The 21,664-nt window shown below is 48.4% G+C and overlaps 2 protein-coding genes and 1 non-coding gene across 7 annotated transcripts in view; 2 read left to right on the forward strand and 1 right to left on the reverse strand.

Annotated features, from left to right (window-relative positions):
* The window catches only part of UBAP2 (ubiquitin associated protein 2), a 134,679-nt gene extending 119,335 nt beyond the window's left edge, over positions 1–15,344 (forward strand). For 4 of the 5 annotated variants that reach the window (XM_059411484.1, XM_059411483.1, XM_059411485.1 and 1 more), the window contains 13 exons: positions 657–696; positions 3,596–3,779; positions 4,724–4,793; positions 8,949–9,144; positions 9,966–10,057; positions 10,320–10,367; positions 12,750–12,828; positions 13,064–13,269; positions 13,497–13,596; positions 13,681–13,788; positions 13,941–14,008; positions 14,092–14,283; positions 14,368–15,344. In XM_059411484.1, the coding sequence (XP_059267467.1) occupies positions 657–696; positions 3,596–3,779; positions 4,724–4,793; positions 8,949–9,144; positions 9,966–10,057; positions 10,320–10,367; positions 12,750–12,828; positions 13,064–13,269; positions 13,497–13,596; positions 13,681–13,788; positions 13,941–14,008; positions 14,092–14,283; positions 14,368–14,463 (1,479 nt within the window). In that variant the 3' untranslated portion in view covers positions 14,464–15,344. Of the gene's footprint in view, positions 1–656; positions 697–3,595; positions 3,780–4,723; positions 4,794–7,261; positions 7,348–8,948; positions 9,145–9,965; positions 10,058–10,319; positions 10,368–12,749; positions 12,829–13,063; positions 13,270–13,496; positions 13,597–13,680; positions 13,789–13,940; positions 14,009–14,091; positions 14,284–14,367 lie in introns of those variants that run through there. The other variant, XM_059411487.1, reaches the window with a different exon arrangement.
* Positions 2,872–2,953, forward strand: LOC132025276 (small nucleolar RNA SNORD121A). Its single transcript, XR_009406531.1, has one exon. It is a non-coding gene; the product is annotated as a small nucleolar RNA SNORD121A (small nucleolar RNA).
* Positions 15,345–16,878: 1,534 nt separating the features above from the next.
* The window catches only part of UBE2R2 (ubiquitin conjugating enzyme E2 R2), a 117,950-nt gene continuing 113,164 nt past the window's right edge, over positions 16,879–21,664 (reverse strand). Inside the window, exon 5 of the mRNA XM_059411488.1 lies at positions 16,879–20,304. Coding sequence (XP_059267471.1) covers positions 20,085–20,304 — 220 coding nt within the window. The 3' untranslated portion in view covers positions 16,879–20,084. The remainder of the gene's footprint in view (positions 20,305–21,664) is intronic.

Below are 21,664 nucleotides of genomic sequence, written 5' to 3' on the forward strand. Positions count from 1 at the left end.
TCTTTTTTTTTTTTTTTTTTTAAGATTTTATTTATTTTATTTGACAGACAGAGATTACAAGTAGGCAGAGAGGCAGGCAGAGAGAGAGGAAGGGAAGCAGGCTCCCCGCTGAGCAGAGAGCCCGATGCGGGCCTTGATCCCAGGACCCTGAGATCATGACCTGAGCCAAAGGCAGCGGCTTAACCCACTGAGCCACCCAGGCACCCCTGTGATTTGAGTCTTATGTTTTGTCTTTGTTAGTCCCCTAAATACACAGTCTGATTTTCAAAAATGTCAGCTCCTTGGGATTTTTTTTTTTTTTTAACGTTCATTTATTTGACAGAGATCACAGGTGGGCAGAGAGGTAAGCAGAGAGAGAGAGGAGGAAGCAGGCTCCCTGCTGAGTGGAGAGCCCGATGCAGGGCTCAATCCCAGGACCCTGAGACCATGACTTGAGCTGAAGGCAGAGGCTTTAACCCACTGAGCAACCCAGGTGCCTCATCCTTGGGATTTCTTAAGAATATGTTATTACCTGTCCTTTTATTAAGAAGCAAAATAAAACCAGACATCGTTTCTTGACTAATCTATACTTCATATGTTTCTGGCTAAATTCCAGTAGAAATTCAGCTAAGTTGTCATTTGACTTTGTGGATTTACTTACTTTTTTTTCCTTATAGAATGGACATGGTGGTGGTCGAAGTCAGCAGACGGTAGACAGTAAGTATATAACTAACCACTCTTGTTTTGGCTGGTGGAAATCAAACAGAAAAAGAGTATAGCCAATATGATGAAGAAAACCATGGCGAGTGACTAATTCTACAAAAATAGTCCTTTTGCCTTTTTTCTGATAGTTACTTCTGATCCATCACATTGGCATCCTTTCTTTGGCAGGGTTTACAAGTCCAGCCAGAGATGCCTCTGTGAGTAGGTTGTAGCTGATGGCATTAAGAGAAATGTCAATACTACAGCAAGAAGGAGGTGATAATAAGCCTCATATCCCTCTGTTCTGGTCGCCTGCACCCCAGGTATACAGTGTAGTGTGGATTCAAAAGATGCTTTGAGGTACAGGTTCCAGTATGTTCATAGAGCTCTCCAATACTATGTTTGATTCTTGGTGTGCTAGTTCAGGAAAGACATGCTTGTACATGTATAGAGACATGTACAAAGACATGAGGTACAGGTTCCAGTATGTTCATAGAGCTCTCCAGTACTATGCTTGATTTTAAAGCAAAAACTTGGTGTGCTAGTTCAGGAAAGACATGCTTTTTGCCTTCAGGATCTAGTGGACTGTTGTGAAGAAAAGAGGTCAGATGCTTTCTAGAGTTGGTGCAGATGAATTACTGTTAGCTGTTTCTTTCCTTTTTTCTTGGCTTGGTTATCTGTGATTGTTAATGATGATTTTCATTATTATTCAGTAAGGCAAATAGGCATCGGTATTGGGTAGAGAAGCCAGAAGGGCTTTCCTTTTCTCTTTTTTTTTTAAAGATTATTTATTTACTTACTAGAGAGGGAGAGAGAGAACAAGTAGGCAAAGTGGTAGGCAGATGGCGAGGGAGAAGCAGGCTCCCCGCTGAGCAAGGAGCCTGATGAAGGGCTTGATCCCATGACCCTGGGATCATGACTTGAGCTGAAGGCAGCCACTTAACTGACTGAGCCACCCAGGTGCCCTGGACTTGCCTTTTATTTAAGATTTTTGGTAGTGTTGGGGCGCCTGGGTGGCTCAGTGGGTTAAAAGCCTGTGCCTTCAGCTCGGGTCATGATCCCAGGGTCCTGGGATCGAGCCCCGAGCTGGGCTCTCTGCTCAGCAGGAAGCCTGCTTCCTCCTCTCTCTCTGCCTGCCTCTCTGCCTACTTGTGATCTCTGTCTGTCAAATAAATAAATAAAAATCTTTAAAAAAAAGAAAAGATTTTTGGTAGTGTGGACATGGAATTTCATCAGTTCAAGAGGGACCTCAGTTGGAATTAAAGTGACACATGTGATTTACGCAGAATTGGTTTTGGTATTGCTGGGCTGCCGGAGCTGTTTGGAGGTACATTGATAGCCCCGAGAATGTTACATCAGAGGACATTCTTACTCCACAAGCCTTGGTGCCAAGTTTCTTTAGTACAGGCATGAGATGGAGAACACATAGAGGTATCCTAGTTTATTTGGAGATTCTTTTTGTTTTCAGTTATCTCTATACCCAGCCTGAAGCTTGAACTCACAATCCTGAGATCAGGAGTCCCGTGCTCTACCAACTGAGCCAGCCAGGTATCCTGGTTATTTGGAGATTTTAATTAATTTTTTTAGAACTCAGGGAGGGGTGGGGTTGGTGGGGGTGGACAATCTAAAGCAACCTCCACGCCTGGCTCACAACCTAGTGCAGGGCTTGATCTCACAACTCTGAAATCATGACCTGAGCTGAAATCAAGAGTTAGGCCCTAAACCGACTGAGGCACCCTGGCACCTCTGTTTGGAGATTTTAAATGAGATAATAAGATATGAAATGTCTGGAAAACCTTGTGTGTGTTTTAGATAGGTTTTTAGCTCTATATCTGTCTACTCCCTGTGCTCCCCCTCCCCCCATTCTGTATGAGGCTTCTTGTGAACTTGTTATCATTGTGACCTGAGACCTAGGGAGGTAAGTGATGGGGTCTGAGTTTTGGGACAGGGACGTCTGTGGTATTTTCATCTGGTATCTGTAACAGTAGGTGTCGTGTTTGGAATAGACTGTCAGTAAAAGGGAAGTCTCTAGACAGTAAGGACTCCTCTAAGAATGGGCTAAGTTGTGTGTTGACCCCTGTTGCTACCTGTGTTTGTTTTAAATTCATCCTCCTTTTTAGAGACTGGCATGTTTTCCATTGGGTTCCCAACGAGTCCTGTGGGTGGGTAGAGGGTTACTGTTCTTCCTAACTGGGAAAGACAATGATGCTTTATATCCAAGCACATATCTGAGTTATATGTGTGGATAGAACTAAAACTGAGTCTTTTCTACAGCTAGGATTGATCATATTTATGATCTTCTGGAAGCCAAATAAGCTCCTCTGTGTGTCCTGAGGGTTTTGTTTGTTCAAGGAAGTGCTCACTGTGCATGTGAAAGTGACTGTTGACAGTGGCTTGTAGGCATCTGTAACACCCCACACTGTATGTACCCTGTGCTCTCAACCCCCATTTGCCCTAAACTGGCTGTGCGCTTTCCCAGGTCAGCCTGATTTCATACTGACTTGATAGAAGCAAAGACGTATCCCTTTTGATGGTCTTGCCTACCAGACCTCTACTATCCCTTGTGCCTTTTGAGATAAGTTTGCCTCGCATTCTAATCCTGTGTGTTCGTCTCAGAGCCTCTTGCCCTTTCTAGTGCAGCTCAGAGTTGGGTTCCTTTAGTTAGGAGATGTATGTTAACATTACAGAACAGTTTAGGGTTGGTTATAAAGGTATCATTTCTTCTTACTCTTGGCCAAGTCCTGTTTGTCTTACCTTAACATGTCATTTTTATTAGTTGTATTGGACAGAAAATGCTATCCCCTGGGGAATATAATTTATGTTTCTCAAGTTGATCCTGAGGTGTCACAAGGCACTGAGTATATTTTAGGTACTTAGGATTGGGTCTGGAGCTTAACCAGTCTGTTTTTTACAGCTACTTCATCCGTTCCAGCTCCAAAGACAACAGACCCTCCTTCCACCCTCCCATCTGTGGGCTCCCTGCCCAGCACCACTTCCTGCACTCCGCTTCTGCCCTCCGTGTCCCAGCACACTGCCACTTTGCCCTCCATGTCCCAGCCTGGTGACCTGTCCAGCAGCCCCCTCTCTCAGCTTAGCAGGTATGGAGAAAATATGGACCCAAAAAGAGAGGCATAGTGGGGCGAAGTTCTGAACCCTTACAGAAAGCAGCGGCAATGAACAAAACCCTCTCGTTGCCCCCACCATGGTGGCCTGGTCTTTAGCAATAATGCGGCAGGGCATAGGCTTTGGCTGGGCCTGGTCTCAGAACCACTAGATGTGTAAAACTTGCCTACTTGAAATGTCCCTGCTGTTGCAGGCCCCTGGGGCCCTTGGGAATGGAGTGGGGCCAGTAGTCACTGCTGCTGCTCTTCTTGGACCCCTCAGGAGTGTGCCCTGAGCCTGGCCTCTGAGCTCTGGGCTCAAGTCACTGCAACGCGAAGTGAGAATTGTGTTTGATTTTTGAACAGGTCTACTTGTTCTTGTTCTGGCTTTAGAGGTTGAATTATTAGAACAGGGTGTAGGACAGTGGATTTTGTTTGATCCTCATCCTGTATCTTTGGAGTAGGATATACCTCTCTGCCGTGCCCCACCCCCGCCAAGCCAGGAATAAAAGCCTTTGATTTGAATTCTGGATTTGAAGGGAAGTCAGCCTTTGGCTCTGGTATGGGGGGTGGAGGTTTGAACGGGAACTTTCTTCCCTCACACACAGATTGAATGGTGTCTCCGTGGCTGGCAGTGTTCTTAGTGCAGTCCTGTTCACTTTTTACAGTCTAAAGAGCGAGTGTTTTTAATTGGCTGAAGCTGGCTCTGGAGGTGTCCCAGGCCATGCTGTCCCAGATCCTCATGATGAATGACCCTTTAGATCATTTCTCAACATCCCAACAGCTGGTCTGGGCCTAAGGTGATGATGAGTGATGTGTGTGAAGCCAGGGCTCCCCTTGGGGGGATGGGTCAAACTTATATCTAGCCCATCTGGACATGGGGCCTCTGCTGTGGGGTGACTTGGTGGGGTGGACACTTGGTGCTCTTTTTTGTTTTCTAGTTCACTCTCCAGCCATCAGAGCAGCCTCTCCTCTGCACATGCAGCGCTCTCCTCCAGCACAGCACACACAGTAAGTGTCTTCTCTGTCCTGTCATCTCCCACCCCACTCAGTGAGCTTGGAGCTTAGTCCTCTGTTGGTAGGGCTTTGGTTTTTGGGTTTTGAGTATCTAAGATAACCTCAGCTTCCTCAGGTGTATTATCTCAGTCTAGGTTTGTGGTTTGAGCTGTTGGTTTTCCTAGGTACCAGGGCCAACTTCTTGCTTCCTGAACTGGTACTTCAGTGGAAGAATTGCTTCTCTAGAGTTGATCTATGATAGGCAGGGCTGTCGGGGGCTAGATTTGTTCCTGAGCGTTCACTGAGCTTCCTGTCCATTAGAGGAGCCTTTTTTTTTTTTTTTTTTTTAAGATTTTATTTATTTATTTGACAGAGAGAGAGATCACAAATAGGCAGAGAGGCAAGCAGAGAGAGAAAAGGGGTAGCCGGCGCCTTGCTGGGCAGAGAGCCCATGCGGGACTCAGTCCTAGGACCCTGAGATTATGACCTGAGCCGAAGGCAGAGGCTTAACCCACTGAGCAACCCAGGCGCCCCAGTTAGAGGAACCTTTTGAACCTACTCTTGGGTTGGTCGCATTGAGGTAATGTCAAGCTTTTTAGAGCAAAGTAGGCTCATTGCTAACTTGAGCTTATGCTCCACCAGAAGTCAAGTTGAATCAAGGGCGTTGTTCTAGGTTATCTTTTGTTCCTCTGGGAAGGCCGTTGTAGAGAGAATGTTGGGAGGGAAAAGGGAGAACTTGGGTGAGGACTAGCTGTCTTCGGCCACATGTACATGCACATCTCTCTCTGAGCCTCCCTAGCTCTTAGCCCCTTTAGTCCGTGTAACTGCATTGCGGTGTGTGGTCATACAGACTTTCCTTGTCATGGCATCAGGTATTCTGGTATTCAGGTATTCTCCTCCTTCGTGCCATCGGAGACCATCCTCCCCAGCTCAGAGGCAGATTGTGGGAAGGTTGATAGTGGAGAGGCAAACCTAGAAGTCCTAAGTTGGCAAGTGTCCCCGTGTGCTAAAGAGATGGTTACTGCAGTGTGGCTTCTCCAGGTGTGGAGATGGACACAGTTTCAGTGGTGGTCTTTGTAGCTTGTGGTGGGCGGAGGAACGGACGTGGTGAGATGGTGAAGAGGCAGGGTGGTAGCAGGGTGCTTCACTCAGACTAGGGGGCCCTGAGTGTAAAGGTAGGCAGACAGGTACCAAGAACAGATAATAAGAGATCGATCCAGAAGCAGGGAAAGAAGTTTCAGGTATAGATCAATAGGAGAGGTTAGAAATTTGGGGGAATTTTGTGTTCTCTGAAGAAGAGGTCATTTGCTACAGAATGGAGTCATGGCAGAGTCAGCTCTCTCCTTCCATCAGGATGTGGCTAACATTGTGGGTTTCAAACTCCCGTTTTCCTAGTGACATCTTGTACATAATTCTTTGTCATAAAATACGTAGATCACCATCTTTATAGCAGAGCACAGATGGATGCCTCTGCCCGTGGAGTAAGTGCCTGGTCCCGTGCCTGTGCCTGCTGTTGGTGGGTGGGAACTGTAGCTGGTCGCCGTCCGGAGTGTGGAGAGTTGGCCCCCGGTCCCGGGGCCCTGGTGTGTTGGAGTCTGTGTTCTTGTTCACATGGGTGTGCCGCTTTCCGTGTCCAAAATGCCCCAGCCAGAATAGCCTCATCCAGGGAGTCCCAGACCTTGCCATGTGCCAGAATTGCTGCATTGCTAATACAGTTAAAAGATTCAGTAATGAAAAGTATGAAGAGATAGATACTGAAGTGTTTTTCTCTATCACGTCTGCTTGGGTTCTACCCCTTCCTATTATTTTCTTGATCCACTGGAGTTTTTTTTTAATCTGTAAACTAGGAAATGCATACACAGTCACTTTCCCACTGCCTCTTGCCCTTTGCTTTCATTTATTTCCCCTGTAACATATATGGGACTGTTCCCTAGATAGTGTCCTTCAGCATTTCCCCCCATGTAACAGTTCTGAGATATTTCTGTGCTAAAACATAGATTCTGTCTTCTTTTCCCATAGCTCTACTACATCACATTAGTAAATCGCTCTTTCACTAATGGAGCTGCAGGGCCATTTTCTGTCTGGAATACAATAAACATCGTTACATTTGATAACTTTCTACCTTGCTTTGTCTGCAGGGGCAGTCCTGGAGGTTGAATCCCCAGCCATTTGACGTTTTATACAAATTGCAGAATTGCAGTCACTGCACAGTGATACTAACCTTTTTACCTCCCACTGGCAAAGAAGGAGATGGACTGTTTCCGCACTGCCTCCTGAGATTGTGTTGTCAGAAATTTTTATGTTGCCCATGTGTTAATTGAAAAATGACCTGTCAGTACAGTGTTTTATTGAATGAGATTGAACATCTTTTATTTATATATATATATATATATATATATATATATATATATATATATATATATATATTAGAAAGCCATTAAATTTCCTTTTCAATGAGTTCTTCATATTCATTTTTCTGTCAGGTCCTTGGTGTCTCTTTCTAGGCAGTCCGTATTCAGGAGACTAGAAAGTAGCCGTTTGTGATGGGAGGTGCAGATACTTTGCTCAGGTTTGTCATTTTATTTTTGACTTTTGTATAGTCAGATACATCAGTCTTTTCGTCCTCTGTCATAATTAGTTCTTTCCCCCTTGAAGTTTATGAAGGAAATCTCCATGTTTTCTCCTGTCCTTTGTGTCGTTGTGGAAGGGTTGGTGCCCTTTTTGCAGAGCTGGTTCCACTGCCCCATCGGAGCAGCTGCCTGAGCTGTTTAAATGAAGTAGAGATCAGTTAGGCCAGCCCCTCGCCGCCCTCACAGATCGGGAGGTGAGGAACAGGGACAGGAGCCCTGTCAGGTTCATTTGGAGGTAGGAGAGGCTTACTGGATGACTTTGAGTTCCTTTCAGCAAGTCAGGAACTAATTTTCTAGTTAGCTGCTCTTGTGGATTCCCCCTTCCCCCAGACTGGGGAATAATAATTTTTTGTCCTGTGGTTAAAAGAGTTGAAAAGTTGTACGACTAGTGACATGTAGGCACAGTGTCAGATCTGTTCCTGATTCTGTAGCAGGTGGTCAGCCTGGCTCTATGCAGAGGAATGTGGAGTGGGTGCTGGGACAGGCTGGCCTAGCCTCCCTCTGTCCTTGGGGCTCTCCTCACCCAGCTTCTGTCAGTCTAGGCCAAGGGAGCAGAGTCCTGGGGTGCCCCAGGAGATGACGGTTTTGCCTGTCTTCACTTTGTACTGATTCTGGATGGCAGGACCCTAAGGTCTGTGCTCAGCTGACCTGGGTGGCATAGTCTGTGAGGCTGGGACCTACACAGAGCTGTGTGTGTGGTGCAAGATAGGGTACATGATTGTCCCCCTTCTCCTGGGGCTTCCTGTTCCTGAGGCTTCTCCAGGAGTTTCTAGACTGCTTTGTTCTGTACATGCTCTGGTTTGAAGGCTGGTCTCAGCCTCACAGAGCCTTTTCTTCCCTCTTTGGGCCTTGTTGCCCAACCAGGTGCATCTCTTTCACCCACCCCTGAGCCTTTGAAGCGCTTTTTGGTACCTTGTTCCTCCCTGGAATTGAACACCTGGGCAGGATTCCTGGAACTCCTTAGATCTTTTGTTGGGTTTCACCCTTCCTCCCTAGGTGGATCATGTTGAACAGGCAGAGACGCAGGCCATGCCCTTTTAGGTAGGTCCTGATGGCCTACCAGGTTCTGGAGCAAAGGCCTCTCTGGGCCCCCTGTGATTTCCATATCAGAATAGTTAGGAAGCCTAGTAGAAGGCAGCTGTTCTCAGAAGGCTGTGACTTGGGCCAGGCTGCTTGTGGTGCCATGATTGACTCTCCTGAGACTGCTTGCTCTTCTGTGAGGTGGATTCTCACCTCACATTCCGAACACATTCTGTGTTCACATATGACCTAAGGTTTATGTGGGGTATCTGTACCTTATTTCAGATAGCAGATCTTGAGCAACGATTCTTAGTAGGAGGGTGTTGGTCAGTAAAGCTCAGCTTTAATTATGTGATACTCAGCTTATGAGTTGTGTCCTGATGGCCTCATCTAGCTGCAGTGTGAGCACAGAGCCCCTCAAACCGGTCTTCAGAGTGCAGACCCAGATGCCAGACCGGTCCTCTTGCGCTCTTGTTTTTTGCTACCAGATCCATGTGTCCTCGCTTTTCTGTTTTGCCAGCATGCCAGTGTGGAGAGCACCCCTTCCCTTCAGTCCTCAGCCACCTTTTCAACGGCAGCAACCTCTGCCTCGGGTGCCACGTCCTCAGGGCTCAGCCTGCCGAGCAGCATGAACACAGTGAACAGCCTCTGTCTGGGCGGGGCCACTGTGAGTGCCCCCAGCAGCAGTGCCAGGGCCACGCCCTTGGTGACCTCAGGTGTGTGCTCCCCAGACCTTGCCTATCTATTACCCGCCCCAGAAGGTGATGCTTGGTTTCCCAGGGAGGATGCCTAGAGGTGGCTGCAGGGCATGCTGGGTAGCTACAAGCATAGGAGCATCCTGGTCTCCCTCCAGCCCTGCCATTGCTCCCTGGTCCTCTTTGTTCCACTGACTTCTTGAGTCCCAGTCCTTCCAGCAATGATGTGGGGATGAAGGAAACCAGTCTTCTGGGTGGGCTTCCCCTGGGCAAGATTCCTGGTAGCCTTTGTGCTTGTAGGTCCCCTGTCTTTTCTGCTGTCTTCCTCTCTGGAGCTGAGATGGCCTGGTGACATGAATGGACCATGGAACAGCTCTCTTGGGCTCCTTCTGGAGGACTGATGGTCCATCAGCAAGACTTGGGCAGTCTTTGTGGACCAAGCAAACTGTGGCTTAGTAGAAGCTGCTGAAAGCTGCCTTGGACACAGCCTGTCCCCCTCTGCTGGCACCGCCCAGCCTTAGTTCTGTTCTGAGGAGGCAGATTGTTCCTTATGTTTAGGTTTGCTCAGTGCTGTATTGATAGGAGTGGGTGAGGGGTGGTGTTTCTGTCTGGGCAATGAACCCTCTGATGTGGAAAGAGCCTGAATGTGGTGTCACATGCTTTGTCTCCTCTACTTCCTGGCACAGCCTTCTGTGTCTCTCAGCTGCTGCCCTCCTCTCTTGGTGGTGGCCCCATGTGGGGCAGTACTGTGACTGTGAGCTCAGGGCCCACTCCCCAACAGTAGCTGCGACCTTGCGCTCTTTGTGGTAGCATCACTGCTTGTTTGATTTTTGCTTTCACAGGCAAAGCACCCCCTAACCTGCCCCAGGGAGTACCTCCCCTGCTTCACAACCAGTACCTCGTGGGCCCCGGAGGATTGCTTCCTGCCTATCCGGTGAGTGCACAGTGTATGGCTTCTGGCTGCCTGACTCTTGTGGCCTTAGGGGTTGACACCTGGCAGGACCTGGTGAGGTGGGCCTTGGGCTACTTTTCCCTGGTATTTCTCCCTCATCTGGACTCCATCAAGGTGTCTTCTCACAGCAGATGGTCTGAGTCCCCATGTCCCATCTCCCCAACCTTGTTTAGGCCCCTACATGGGCCTGGGCTTCCCAAGGGATTGTACATGGTCCCTGACACCCTTTTTGGTCCTCACGCAGATCTATGGCTATGATGAGCTCCAGATGCTGCAGTCACGTCTGCCAATGGTGAGTGGGATGTGGTGGGGGATGGGGGGACTCAGGCTCTTCACAGGTCCTTCCTCCCTAGGCCTTCATTGCTACCCTGTTGAGAAAGCTGCTAGCATTTGGGGGTTGGGCCTCATGTCACTGTAGCTGGGCAGGAGTGTCCTGTGCTTACTGCTTGGGAACTTGGAGACCATTGGGACCTGGGGTCCCAAGAGGCAGTGCCCTCTACTACATGTGGGTCCTTCTCTTCCTTCAGGCATGCCCCTACTGCCCGTACCCCCCTCTCCCCCCGTTCTGAACAAGAAAAACCATATGACGTAAGACATAGGGTTGCTTGACTGACTCTAGAGTTTTTTTTTTTTTTCCAACTTGTGTTCTTTGAAGTGCTGTTCAGTGTCTTTGGCCTCTGAAGTGGCCATCAGTGATGCTTGTGATAGCAGCATGGCTTGTCTCTCCCCAGCTGAGTGACCCACCCAAGCTGATACTCTTGAAGGGTCCCTGTGGATCTGCCCTGCCATCTCTGCTTACAAGTGTGCTGGCCCCGGGGAGTCCCTGGTTCTGCAGCCTCACTCTGAGGCCAGGACTGCTGCTGCTTTCATCCAACCCTTGCTGCCAGGCTGAGTCTCCTGGCCTCCATGGACAAGCCTGCACTGGAGAGGGCACCAAAGGAAGTGTGCTTCCTACCTGAACAGGCCTGCAGGCTGTTGTCCTGCCCCTCCTTCCTTGGTCTGGCCTTTCCCAGACTCCTGATAATTTTCAGCAGCCTAGGGCATCGGTCACGTTGGTAAGGAGAGAGCTGTTTGAATGTGCCTGCACAATGTGATCTTTCCTATTCCCTGAGGGAGAGGTTTTCCGCCCAGTGTGGTGTCCTTTCTTAACTCTTTCCCACTGGCTGCACCCTTCTCTGCTTGCCCACAAAGTAGTTCGGGGAGCTGCAGGTATCCCCTCCACCTCCCGGGCCTGCAGGCCAAAGCCCTTGTCTCTCAGGAGAATGCTTCTCAGCTCCTGAAGTCTTCCAGAGGCAGAGGTGGGTGGCTAGGTGACTATTCCCCCTGACAGCAGGCAATCATCACACTACTGCTGCCGGTGTCCCCAGAGGACCCAGAGGAGGGGATGTTGAAGACATGATGGCACATTGCTAGGGTGGTCAACAGAACTTGGGGTTTCTGGGGAATGCCTAAGCCTTAGGGCTTTCCAGAAGAGGAACTGGAAGTGGCCCCGGCCCTCTTACTATCATGAAGAAACCTCATACCCACCTGACCTAGAAGCCCCAGCACTGGAGTGTCTGGGGGAGTCCTGGTGGACTGAGTCCCAAGAGTCCCAAGAGGGACTCAGTGGGTTACCAGCCCTGGGAGTCATCTTGCCTTGTTTTCTTTGTATCATTTTGTGCCTTAGAAGAAATCACCTCTGAGCCCACCTTTTGAGATATGTTTTGTTCATTTTTCCCCTTTGTTCATTTATTAGGGTCTGGTACTTTTGTGCCTAGTTCCTGCCTTTGATTTTCCTGTGAAAGAGTATCTTTTCCTGGGCTTGCTCTAGGCCTGTCTGCAGTTGTGTTCTTGCTACCTCAGGACTTCCTGGTCCTGCCTTCTCCTGGGGTTCCGAGCTGAGGAAGCTAATGGGTTTCCTGGAGGTTAAGTGGAAATGAGGCTGAGGGAGGGTAGAGGTGCCATTCCTAGCCCAGATGGCTCCTGTCTGGTTGTGACCAGGCACTGTTGGCCCACAACAAAAGTAGGAAGGCTTCCAATGGGGCCTGGAGGCCGAGGGACCATGTGTCTAGTACTGGCAAAGCCCTGGATGGTGAGTAAGGGACTGGTCAGGCCTCCCCTTCCCCACAGAGCTCCAGTTTTGTGTTCTTAGTGTCCACACTTGCCCTGGCTCCTCCATGATCCGTGGTGGCATGACAGCATGGGTGGTGAGGAGCCAATTTGGGACCTTAACTAGGGTCCTCTTGGACCTATGCCTGCTTGACATTGCTCCTCTAATGGCTTTTAAACCCTCAGGCACCCCCTTTCCTGCTGGTTCTTTTTCAGGGTGCTTATCTGCTCTGTAGAATCTGTCACATAGGAAAAGCCAGTAGAGTTGGTTTGACCTGTGCATTTACTAGCACCCTTCTGCACCGTATATTACCCATGAGACTGGTCCACCAGTAGCTCTGCCTGGCGAAGGCTGATGGTCTTTTCAGTGCGTCTTGCACGCTGTGTGGCTGCCACATAGCACAACTCCAATGGGCACTGTTTACTTTGAATTTGAGTGCTGCCCTCTGGAGGTTAGCCCGTGTCCCCGCAGTCCAGCCTGTCCTGGGAGCAGGGCATCACATGGAGTGCCTGGGCTGCCTGCTGGGCCTGTTCTGGGACTGGGTGGAGGCCATTCTGCTGATTGAGCCTCACTGGTCTCTCCTAGGATTACTATGGAATTCCCTTTGCCACGCCCACAGCCCTGGCCAGCCGAGATGGGAGCCTAGCTAATAACCCGTATTCAGGTTAGTCTGCTCAGGGTGAGAGGAGTCGGGTTGGGACGTGGTGCATGGGACTGGTCTGCAGCTAATCTCAGGCATCTGGAACCAGCGGCACAGGGGCTTAGAGAGTCCTGCTAGCAACCTCTTGAGCCAGCTGCAGGAGCCTATTCCTGTTTTCAGGAGCCAGTCTGGCTTTTTTCCTGGTTGGATGAGGGTGGGGTGGGGGCAGTGATTCGAGTCAGTGTTCCTCTTCTCCTAGGTGATGTCACAAAGTTTGGCCGAGGTGACTCCGCATCCCCTGCACCCCCCACCACACTGGCTCAGGCGCAGCAGAGCCAGTCCCAGGCCCACCATACAGCCCAGCAGCCCTTCCTGAATCCTGCGCTGCCCCCTGGCTACAGCTACACTGGCCTCCCCTACTACACAGGCGTGCCTAGTGCCTTTCAGTATGGGCCTACGATGTTTGTGAGTGTTGGCAGGGTGGGGTGGGGATGTTACTCCAGTTCTGGGGACTTAGAAGCAGGGCCACGAGGTGTTAGGCTACTTTCCCGTGTGCTTTTACAGCTAGTGCAGGTCGCACTACTGAACACAGGTCCTCTGTGGTTGTGCTGCCTAGGACTAAGCCAGGGGATACCTGACCTGCTCCCTCTGCCCTGTTCCTGCACTGACGCCTCTCCTGCTTGCTCTGCCAGGTCCCTCCGGCTTCAGCCAAGCAGCATGGTGTGAACCTCAGCACCCCCACCACCCCTTTCCAGCAGGCCGGTGGTTACGGCCAGCATAGCTACAGCACAGGTGAGGGGTGCTCCCGGCACAGAGAGATGTGGGTGGGACAGGCTTGCTTGGCTCACGCGTGCCTCTTGTGCCCTGCCATGCTAGGTTATGATGACCTGACCCAGGGGACAGCAGCGGGAGACTACACCAAGGGTGGCTATGGTGGATCATCGCAGGCACAAAACAAGTCTGCAGGTTCTGGGCCTGGCAAAGGTAGCGTCTGCCCCTCCTTTCCAGGATTGAGGCCCAGAGTAGTTGTCTTCTACTGACTCTTTCTCAGGCAAGGCTACCCCAGAGTGCCCCTGGAGGTGGGGGAGGCTGGAGCTGGGCCCAGTGGCCGTGGGAACAACTGCTTTCCCTCCTAGGAGTGTCCGTGTCCTCAAGCACCACCGGCCTACCTGACATGACCGGTTCAGTCTACAACAAGACTCAGGTGAAGGAGGATTCGGGTAGATGGGTCAGCCGGTGGGAGGTGCTGCCCAGGCTGGCCCTTACCATGGTCTCTTTATCCTGCAGACTTTCGACAAGCAGGGATTTCACGCAGGGACTCCTCCACCGTTCAGCCTGCCCTCAGCCTTGGGTTCCACTGGGCCCCTGGCCGCTGGAGCAGCCCCTGGTTATGCGCCCCCACCATTCTTACACATCCTGCCTGCCCACCAGCAGCCTCATTCACAGCTGCTACACCACCACCTGCCACAGGATGCCCAGGTGAGCCCCGTGATGGAGGCAGCCACCCTGCCCTGGACTGGGGGTCCTGCTCCAGCCCTTACAGCCTTCTCTCCTCCTCCTCAGAGTGGCGCGGGTCAACGCAGCCAGCCCAGCTCCCTGCAGCCCAAGTCGCAAGCCTCCAAGCCCACCTACGGCAACTCTCCCTACTGGACAAACTGAACCTTTGAAGAGAGGGGTGGGCTTGGGCGGGGCTTACCCTGGGCAGGAGAGAACACACGGAGCCCATTTCTAGGAGCCCAGCGCCCTTTCCTAGAATTCCTGAGACGTGTAACTGTGTCAGCCGAGCCTCTGTGGGGAACCTGCCTCCCAGACTCGCTATTGTATGTAATGTATTTATGTATGTATTTGTAAATGTGATAGAAGTCTTGGGGTGTAGGGGTACAGCTGCTACTCTTAGCCAGGTCTGCAATCCCATTCGAGCCCCTTCTCACTGTAGCAAAGAAGCCCTTTTCCCATTCCTGCCTTCAGGCCTTCTTTGTAGCCTTCCAGCCCCACGGGCAGTTGGGAGCAGTGTCTGGAAGGGCTGCTTCAAGGCAGTTTGGGGACTGGGTCAGGTACCAATGAAGAATCACGACTTAATCTCACTCCCTTGTAAGCCATTTTTTGAGTTTCTTTCCCTGTGTAATTACTTTAGCCCTCTCTTTGAGGAACAGACCTTTTGTCATTTGTCATGTTCCTCACCTACCAAATCTTGATCTGGGAATAGCAGTGATATCCTTCCTGCCCAACATGAAAGTAGCACCTGTTTGTCTTCATATAGACCAGAGGCCTCTGCTTCTGGTCTTGTCCCCAAGAGACTTGCCTTCCTCTGGCTGACCATTTTTTAAAAAACGTCTGAAGTTGTGCTCAGAGATGTTCAGTCAATCTGCTCCCGTTTAAAAAAAAAAAAAAAAAAAAATCCAAGATATGCCTTCACCTCAATGAGAGCACGTCTCCAAGCAAAGGCTCCTCTATTCCATTTGTCCTGAACCAGGTGGGCGACTGTTTCAGGGGTTTTCTCTCTTTGCCCAATCTCCACCTAATAAAGTTCTGAGAGCATGCACGGTCTCTGTGTGGTGTGACTAAAGGGTAGGTCAGGGCAGAGGCTGTTTTCATGATTGTTCTGGGTACCGTGGACTTCACATTAGAGCTGAAGTAGCAGTCGCGTGGTCAGTCTTCTGACAGTACGTTGTGAGGGCTTAAACTGGCATTCCTTCTTTAGCCCTGGTCAGCATCCAGGGAGCGGAAAGGGAAATGATGAGGCTGCAAAGCCCACTTACCCTCCTGACAGGCCATAGGCAGTGGTTATCAAAGTTCACTTTTCTTACAGGGCCGACCTGGTCAACAGGAATACCAGGGCAGGGTCCTTTCATTTCCAAATGTCAGCGGATATTAAAATCTGAAAGGAAGAGCAGAGGATGTGTGTCTCATGACCGAAGAGAGAGGAAGTTTGAACAGCTCACCCTCTCTCTCCTTGGTTCTTCATCAACCAGACAGAATCTTAACTGTTAAGGGGTGGGGTGGAAGGAAAACGAGCGAGTCAGGGTGGTATGAAGTAGGTAAGTGGGTCCTGGGCAAAATACTTGCTCCAGAAAGTCCCAAGCAGCCATTCACTTGGGCCAGGATTCCAGTGCAGCTCCTTCCTCCTGTTCCCAGGCCACCAGTTGGGGAGGAATCAAGGCCATCTACTAGCCCTCTGTGGCAGGAGGCAGATCGCCCCACAATTCTGTAGCACAGTTGTGCTCCGATCTCCAGGTGTTGACCAGGCATCACAGCCTCATTCTTAAACGACCCCTCAGACTAGGCTAAGCAACCAACCAAAGTGGGGCATCAGATACTGGTCAAGTTGGTGTGCCAGAACCTGGGGTCAGTCTTCACCTTTTCTGCTTTTGCCCTCTAAAATCAGTGGTCATTTCATCAAATGGGGCCCCTGCTGCTGGTGACCCACAGCTTGAGATCCTGACCAGAAAAAACATAAGTGTTCACATAAAAGGACTTCATACGATCTCTTGCCTGTTTCCTGCTTATTAATAAGCAGCAGGATGTTCAGAAGACAAATGATGAAAACAAAAGGCTTACCTAAGGAGGGCAGTGGAGCACCCTCATCCCTTTACCGACCTACTTGTACTGGCAGATTGTGCCCTACTTAAGAATTAAGGTTAACAAATGGCTGTCTTAATAACCTTTCCTAGGGCACCTGGGTGGCTCAGTGGGTTAAGCCGCTGCCTTCGGCTCAGGTCATGATCTCAGAGTCCTGGGATCGAGTCCCGCATCGGGCTCTCTGCTCAGCGGAGAGCCTGCTTCCCTCTCTCTCTCTGCCTGCCTCTCCATCTACTTGTGATTTCTCTCTGTCAAATAAATAAATAAAATCTTTAAAAAAAAAAAAATAAATAACCTTTCCTAAAAGTTAGTACGGACTGGGAATGTGTATTCCAGGAGATGAGTTGAGCAGAATATCCTAAAAGATCAGTGAAATTTAGTGTCCGTTTTTGTTTTTTCAGCTGAGTCATGGGCATAATTGGTGAGGCAATTGGTGAAGTACTGAGAACCACCTTTTAGTTTTCTTTAACACAAAGAAAGAAGAGGGTCATCCCATGGGGAAGTAGCAATACAGGTATATTTTATTTCACATTTTATTAGTAGACAGATGGGCAGAAAAAGACAAAATAAACCACTATAGAGGAAGTTCAACACAAAAAATGCATCAGATAATCTTTTCTCATAAGTTAAACTGAAGAAAAACATCTACAATTTCAGCTAAGAAAACTATTAAAGTCAGGTGTGTCCTGCTGGTTTCAGAATAGTTGAAAATTGCATCTGAATCTTTTTGTAAATGTAAACCATTTTTATCAGAATGGGAGGGATGGGGAGATAACTTTCAGTGGAGAACTACACTTTTCCCTACAGTCTCCTACTGTGTATGTCCCAAACATAAGGAAACAAGCAAATGAAGTAATTTGAAGGGAAGAGGAAAGAGGGAACTACAAAACAGTCTGGCTAATAGAAAAGAACTCTGGAATGGTATGAAAAAGAGCGGGAAGACTTTGAGAAGCAACAACGGAATCGTCGTCGTATTACTTTCTCCACCCAGCCTCAAAACACACAGACCTGAAGAGCATCCAGAGAGGCCTCCACTACCATCAAAAGGAATCTAAAAATGCAGGATTCTGAATTCATGTTAACACCAAATAATCAGCACAACTGTACTTATAAGGATCTGGTCTGACCCTGAGACCTCTACTCCCAAAAAGGAAAAAAAAAAAATTACATGCTCAAGTTTTCTTTTGCCACAGGATGTGTTCTCAAGACAGAGCTCTGGAACCAGCATCTGAGTTTTACAGGTCAGTCTGAGTTACCAGAATGTCCACCTGCTAGCCAATCAACACATACCAGTCTTTTCTGGAACTGATTATACTCTTATCAGAGGCAAAGCCAGCCCTCACTAGTAACACCCCAAAGGGCTGAGAGGTATGACTTCCACCTGGCTCTCTGGCTCCCTGAGTCAATGTGCAACAGAGGTCAACAGGGCCTAATGGGACAGGGCTGAGCAGCCCAGCACCTTCTGCAAGGCTAAGGTGCCTGGCCTGCCCTGGCAGAGAAATGCTTTTATGATAAGGGAAGAAAGAAATGCCTTAATCTTAGGGCTCCAAGAGAGAAGACCAAGCTACTGGCTGTAAACGTGTATGGGGGTGTTTAGAGGGTAATCAGAGCATTAGGAGACTTGGGACTCCAGAAGATTTGCAGGTCATCCAGAAACATTACTTAAAAAGCTAGTTCCGACACCCTCCTATGAAAATTTGCGGCCAGTGTTTTGTCACAAAGAGCTGTTACTGTTCTCAGAATCTGACTGGAATCACTAGGTTCAGGGGTGCAAGCAGTCCTAGCCCCATGGGGATTGGACAGAGATTCTGGGACCAGGCTCAACACTGTCCCATAGGAACCTTTGCATGTTAACATTTCTACTTAATACCAGATCAAACTTTAGAGGCCAGAGAGGTCTGCTGGGCATTAGTCAGCAAATGTTTGGAGTTTGAAGCGAATGAAAACCCTGAGATCAGAAAGGAAGGAAGGAGGAGCTAAGGAAGTAAGCATCACCTACTCTGTTCTAGGATCCATCCTACCCCTGTCCCTCATCAACCCTTTGGTTCTTTCTGAGCTATGATCTGAACAAAAGACGCTGACACCAGTACAAAGGGATCTGGAGGAGGATTGTAACCAGTCTCTGCTCATTTTCTTTCCTGCCGAAGTCTAATTTTACATTATAATGATTTTCCCCACTGAAAGAACACTACCCTCCTATGAACTGGCCCACTCTCAAAGAAGAATCACCGCCAAGTTCTGAAGTCCCTGGTTGGTGAAGACTGATGAATCTCAATATTGATTGAAGTAACATGTGATTGAGACCAGGGAAGTCAAAGCTGCAGCCACTGCACAGTTGGAAAATCAGTTGCCCAGATACTGCCTGCAGCCAATTCCCTCAGCCCTGCCAAAAGAGTCAAAGCAGCCCAGGGCAAGCTCCATGCACAACTTCTGCTTGCCCTCCACAGCCAGCATACACTGAAAGGAGAGAAAAGTCCAGGTCACATCCAATGAGGAAAAGTGGGAACTGGTCACTCATGTCTCCTATCCACAGCTATCACTATTGGCATAAGCAGCTCAATGAAAACCAAAATCTTAACACATGCACCTAGGAGTAATACTGAGTAATTAAAACTGGCTACTTGCACTCTCACCATGAGGATTTTCAAAATATTTTTGAGGGAAAGGCCATGTTCACATAAAACAGATGTTTTCTCACCCAACAGTGGTCACCAGTAGTTTTGACTTTTTTTTCCCCAGCAGCATCAACCAAAATTGGCATAGTGATTTTAAACTCCTTGTTCCCATCACTAAGACTCCACACACACCGACACACACACACACACACACACACACACTCCCCTCCACACTCTTCCCACTCCCTTGGGGTGGGGAGGGTAACAACTCTGTCTTTTAAAATAAATAGCAATCAAGTGCTCAATTCTATGTAAAGTATGAATATTTATTTTCAGGCTTTAGATCCCAATCGATTTCAAAAAACAAAATCTGATCTCTCTCCTCAGGGTAGCTGAGGCCCCCTGTATTAAGATGATGTCCTGGAGGCTGAAGGGGCTCTGTGCCCTTAGAAACACATTTTCATCAGGCTTAGCACGAAGTCCCTGATGCCCACTGTATCCCAGCCTTAAGAAGGGAAAGGAAACAAAATTCACCACCATGGGGCTGATCGAATGCACACACACTAAATGAGCAGCTAAACCTTGGCAAATTTGTTTTTTTTTTTTTTTAAGTTAGTTTTGTGGGGTTTTTATTTTTTTTTCCATTTTCTTTTGCTACTCAGCATATGCAGCACTTGTGAACTTCCAATGGGTTCCCAGCTTTAAACACATTAAAACGTCTTGATGAAAGACTATTTAATTCTTCAAGAATCTAAAAACAGACCAAACGTGTTTTGCTGTGAACACTCTGTAGAGACGAAGTGAGGCGAGAGTTTGGGTTTAAAGAAGAAGAAAAAAAGAATCAATACAGTGATGGAAGGGTAAAGAATGCAAGAATTCAGACATTCTGTGGAGGATACTTTCTCTCCATTAAGAGGTCCATAAAAAGGAGCAAACTGAGATCCATAAGGGGAGTCAGCAGGAGCCGTGTTTGTTTTTCCCACCCCCGGTGATAGGTTTTTGCTGAGGGGCCACTGCTAGGTCCCCACTTGCTCCCCTCCCTTTGGCCTGAGACGGCAGGGCAGTACGGGGCACTGAAGGAGCACGTCACGACTCCTCGTTCCCAGAATCATCATCATCATAGCAGTCGGCATCTTCCTCCTCCTCATCTTCATCATCAATGTCGTCGTCGTACAAGTCGTCATAAAGCAAATCTGAGCTGTTGTCATTGGAAGGCACTTTAGTTTTGATGCAGTATTCCGCCAAGGTTGTGGGGACCTTTACTCCATCCTTTTCTGCTTCGGCTTTAGTGGCTGAAACCTGTTTCCTGAAGGGAGAAAGTTTATGTAAGTCTCTGTTTTGGAAGATGGATTTGCAACTGGCCTTTCTTAATAATCAGGATTCCGTATTTAAAAAAAAAAAAAAAAAAGACTCCTTATGACTGAAGGTTTCTCAATTTCAATGCCTACCTAAAAGTATCTGACATACTACACCAAAGGTTCTTAGCCCATCAGGGTAGCGTTTTAAACACTTAATAATGACCTTTTGAGGGGTATTTAAAAGCATTGGGTCTTAAATATTGGTTAACCAGAAATGACCTCAGAGATTTTTTTCCCTCCCTTGTCTCACCAAACTCGCAGTCCCAACAACTCTTAATTCAATAATCCTGTCATTTACACTTAGATTGCAGAAAGCCTAAGTAGGGTTCCAATGTCACATGACACACCTGCCTCCCACTTTATTCTTGTCACCCAAAATATACAGGACATCGTGGTCCTTTTTTTTCCTTCTTTAGTACCTTGAACAACACTTATTTTTCTGTGTGGCTAAGAACTCTTCTGATTTTACTACCTGACTGCCTGCTGAACTTTGAAACAGCATGTTCTGACAACCCAAGTTAAAACAGCCACCAAGTCACTCCTTCACATTATGCTACTTAACCACTAATCATTTCTCCTATAATCTTCCCCAATTGTTAGCTTTTCTGTCAGTTTTCTCCCCCTTCCCATTCCCCTCACCCCTCAATGTGAACTTCTCTGGAGAACTACTCTTTCTTCCAGTTGTGCAAGAACTTAAGCTGTGCAAAAAATTACTGACTGGACGGATGGAAGGGTGAAGTTTCCTTCAAGTACAAAAACTGACCATAAAACAACAAACCACCAACTTCATGATCTTCCTTCTGCTGGCTCTAATTAGATGGTTCCCCAGTGATATTGCTGTCTGCCTTACTTTGCCAAACCTGACAGCTTGGTGTTGCTGATAAACCCTGGCTCTTCCCTCTCCCTCTCTGTCTCTTCCTGGGTCATCTTAGTCATTCCCATGGCTTTTGCCACCATGCCCCTTCATGTTGACAGCTGTCAAACCATCAGGATCCACCCATATCTTCTGAGCCCTACACCGTTCAATAAGCCTTTGGGATGTGTCCACCCTGATGTTCCATAGGGACCCTAACTCAGCAAGTCTGCAATTGTCATTTTCAACCTCTGTGGCCACCTTCTCCCATTTTTCTTCTAAGAGTATTCTTAAAATCATAAACCTCACTCCAAAGCTCTACTTTCAAATCTGTTTTCTCACTGTCCCTGCCTCTGTTTAGTCTTCATCTTGGCTTTCCCTTTCAGCCTCTTCTGGTCAACTAGGTTCTTTGAAAACTCTAATCTCCCCTTCCCTTCCTAAAATCTTTAAATGAT

Source organism: Mustela nigripes, chromosome 9 (genome assembly GCF_022355385.1).
Source record: "Mustela nigripes isolate SB6536 chromosome 9, MUSNIG.SB6536, whole genome shotgun sequence".
Classification (NCBI taxonomy): domain Eukaryota; kingdom Metazoa; phylum Chordata; class Mammalia; order Carnivora; family Mustelidae; genus Mustela; species Mustela nigripes.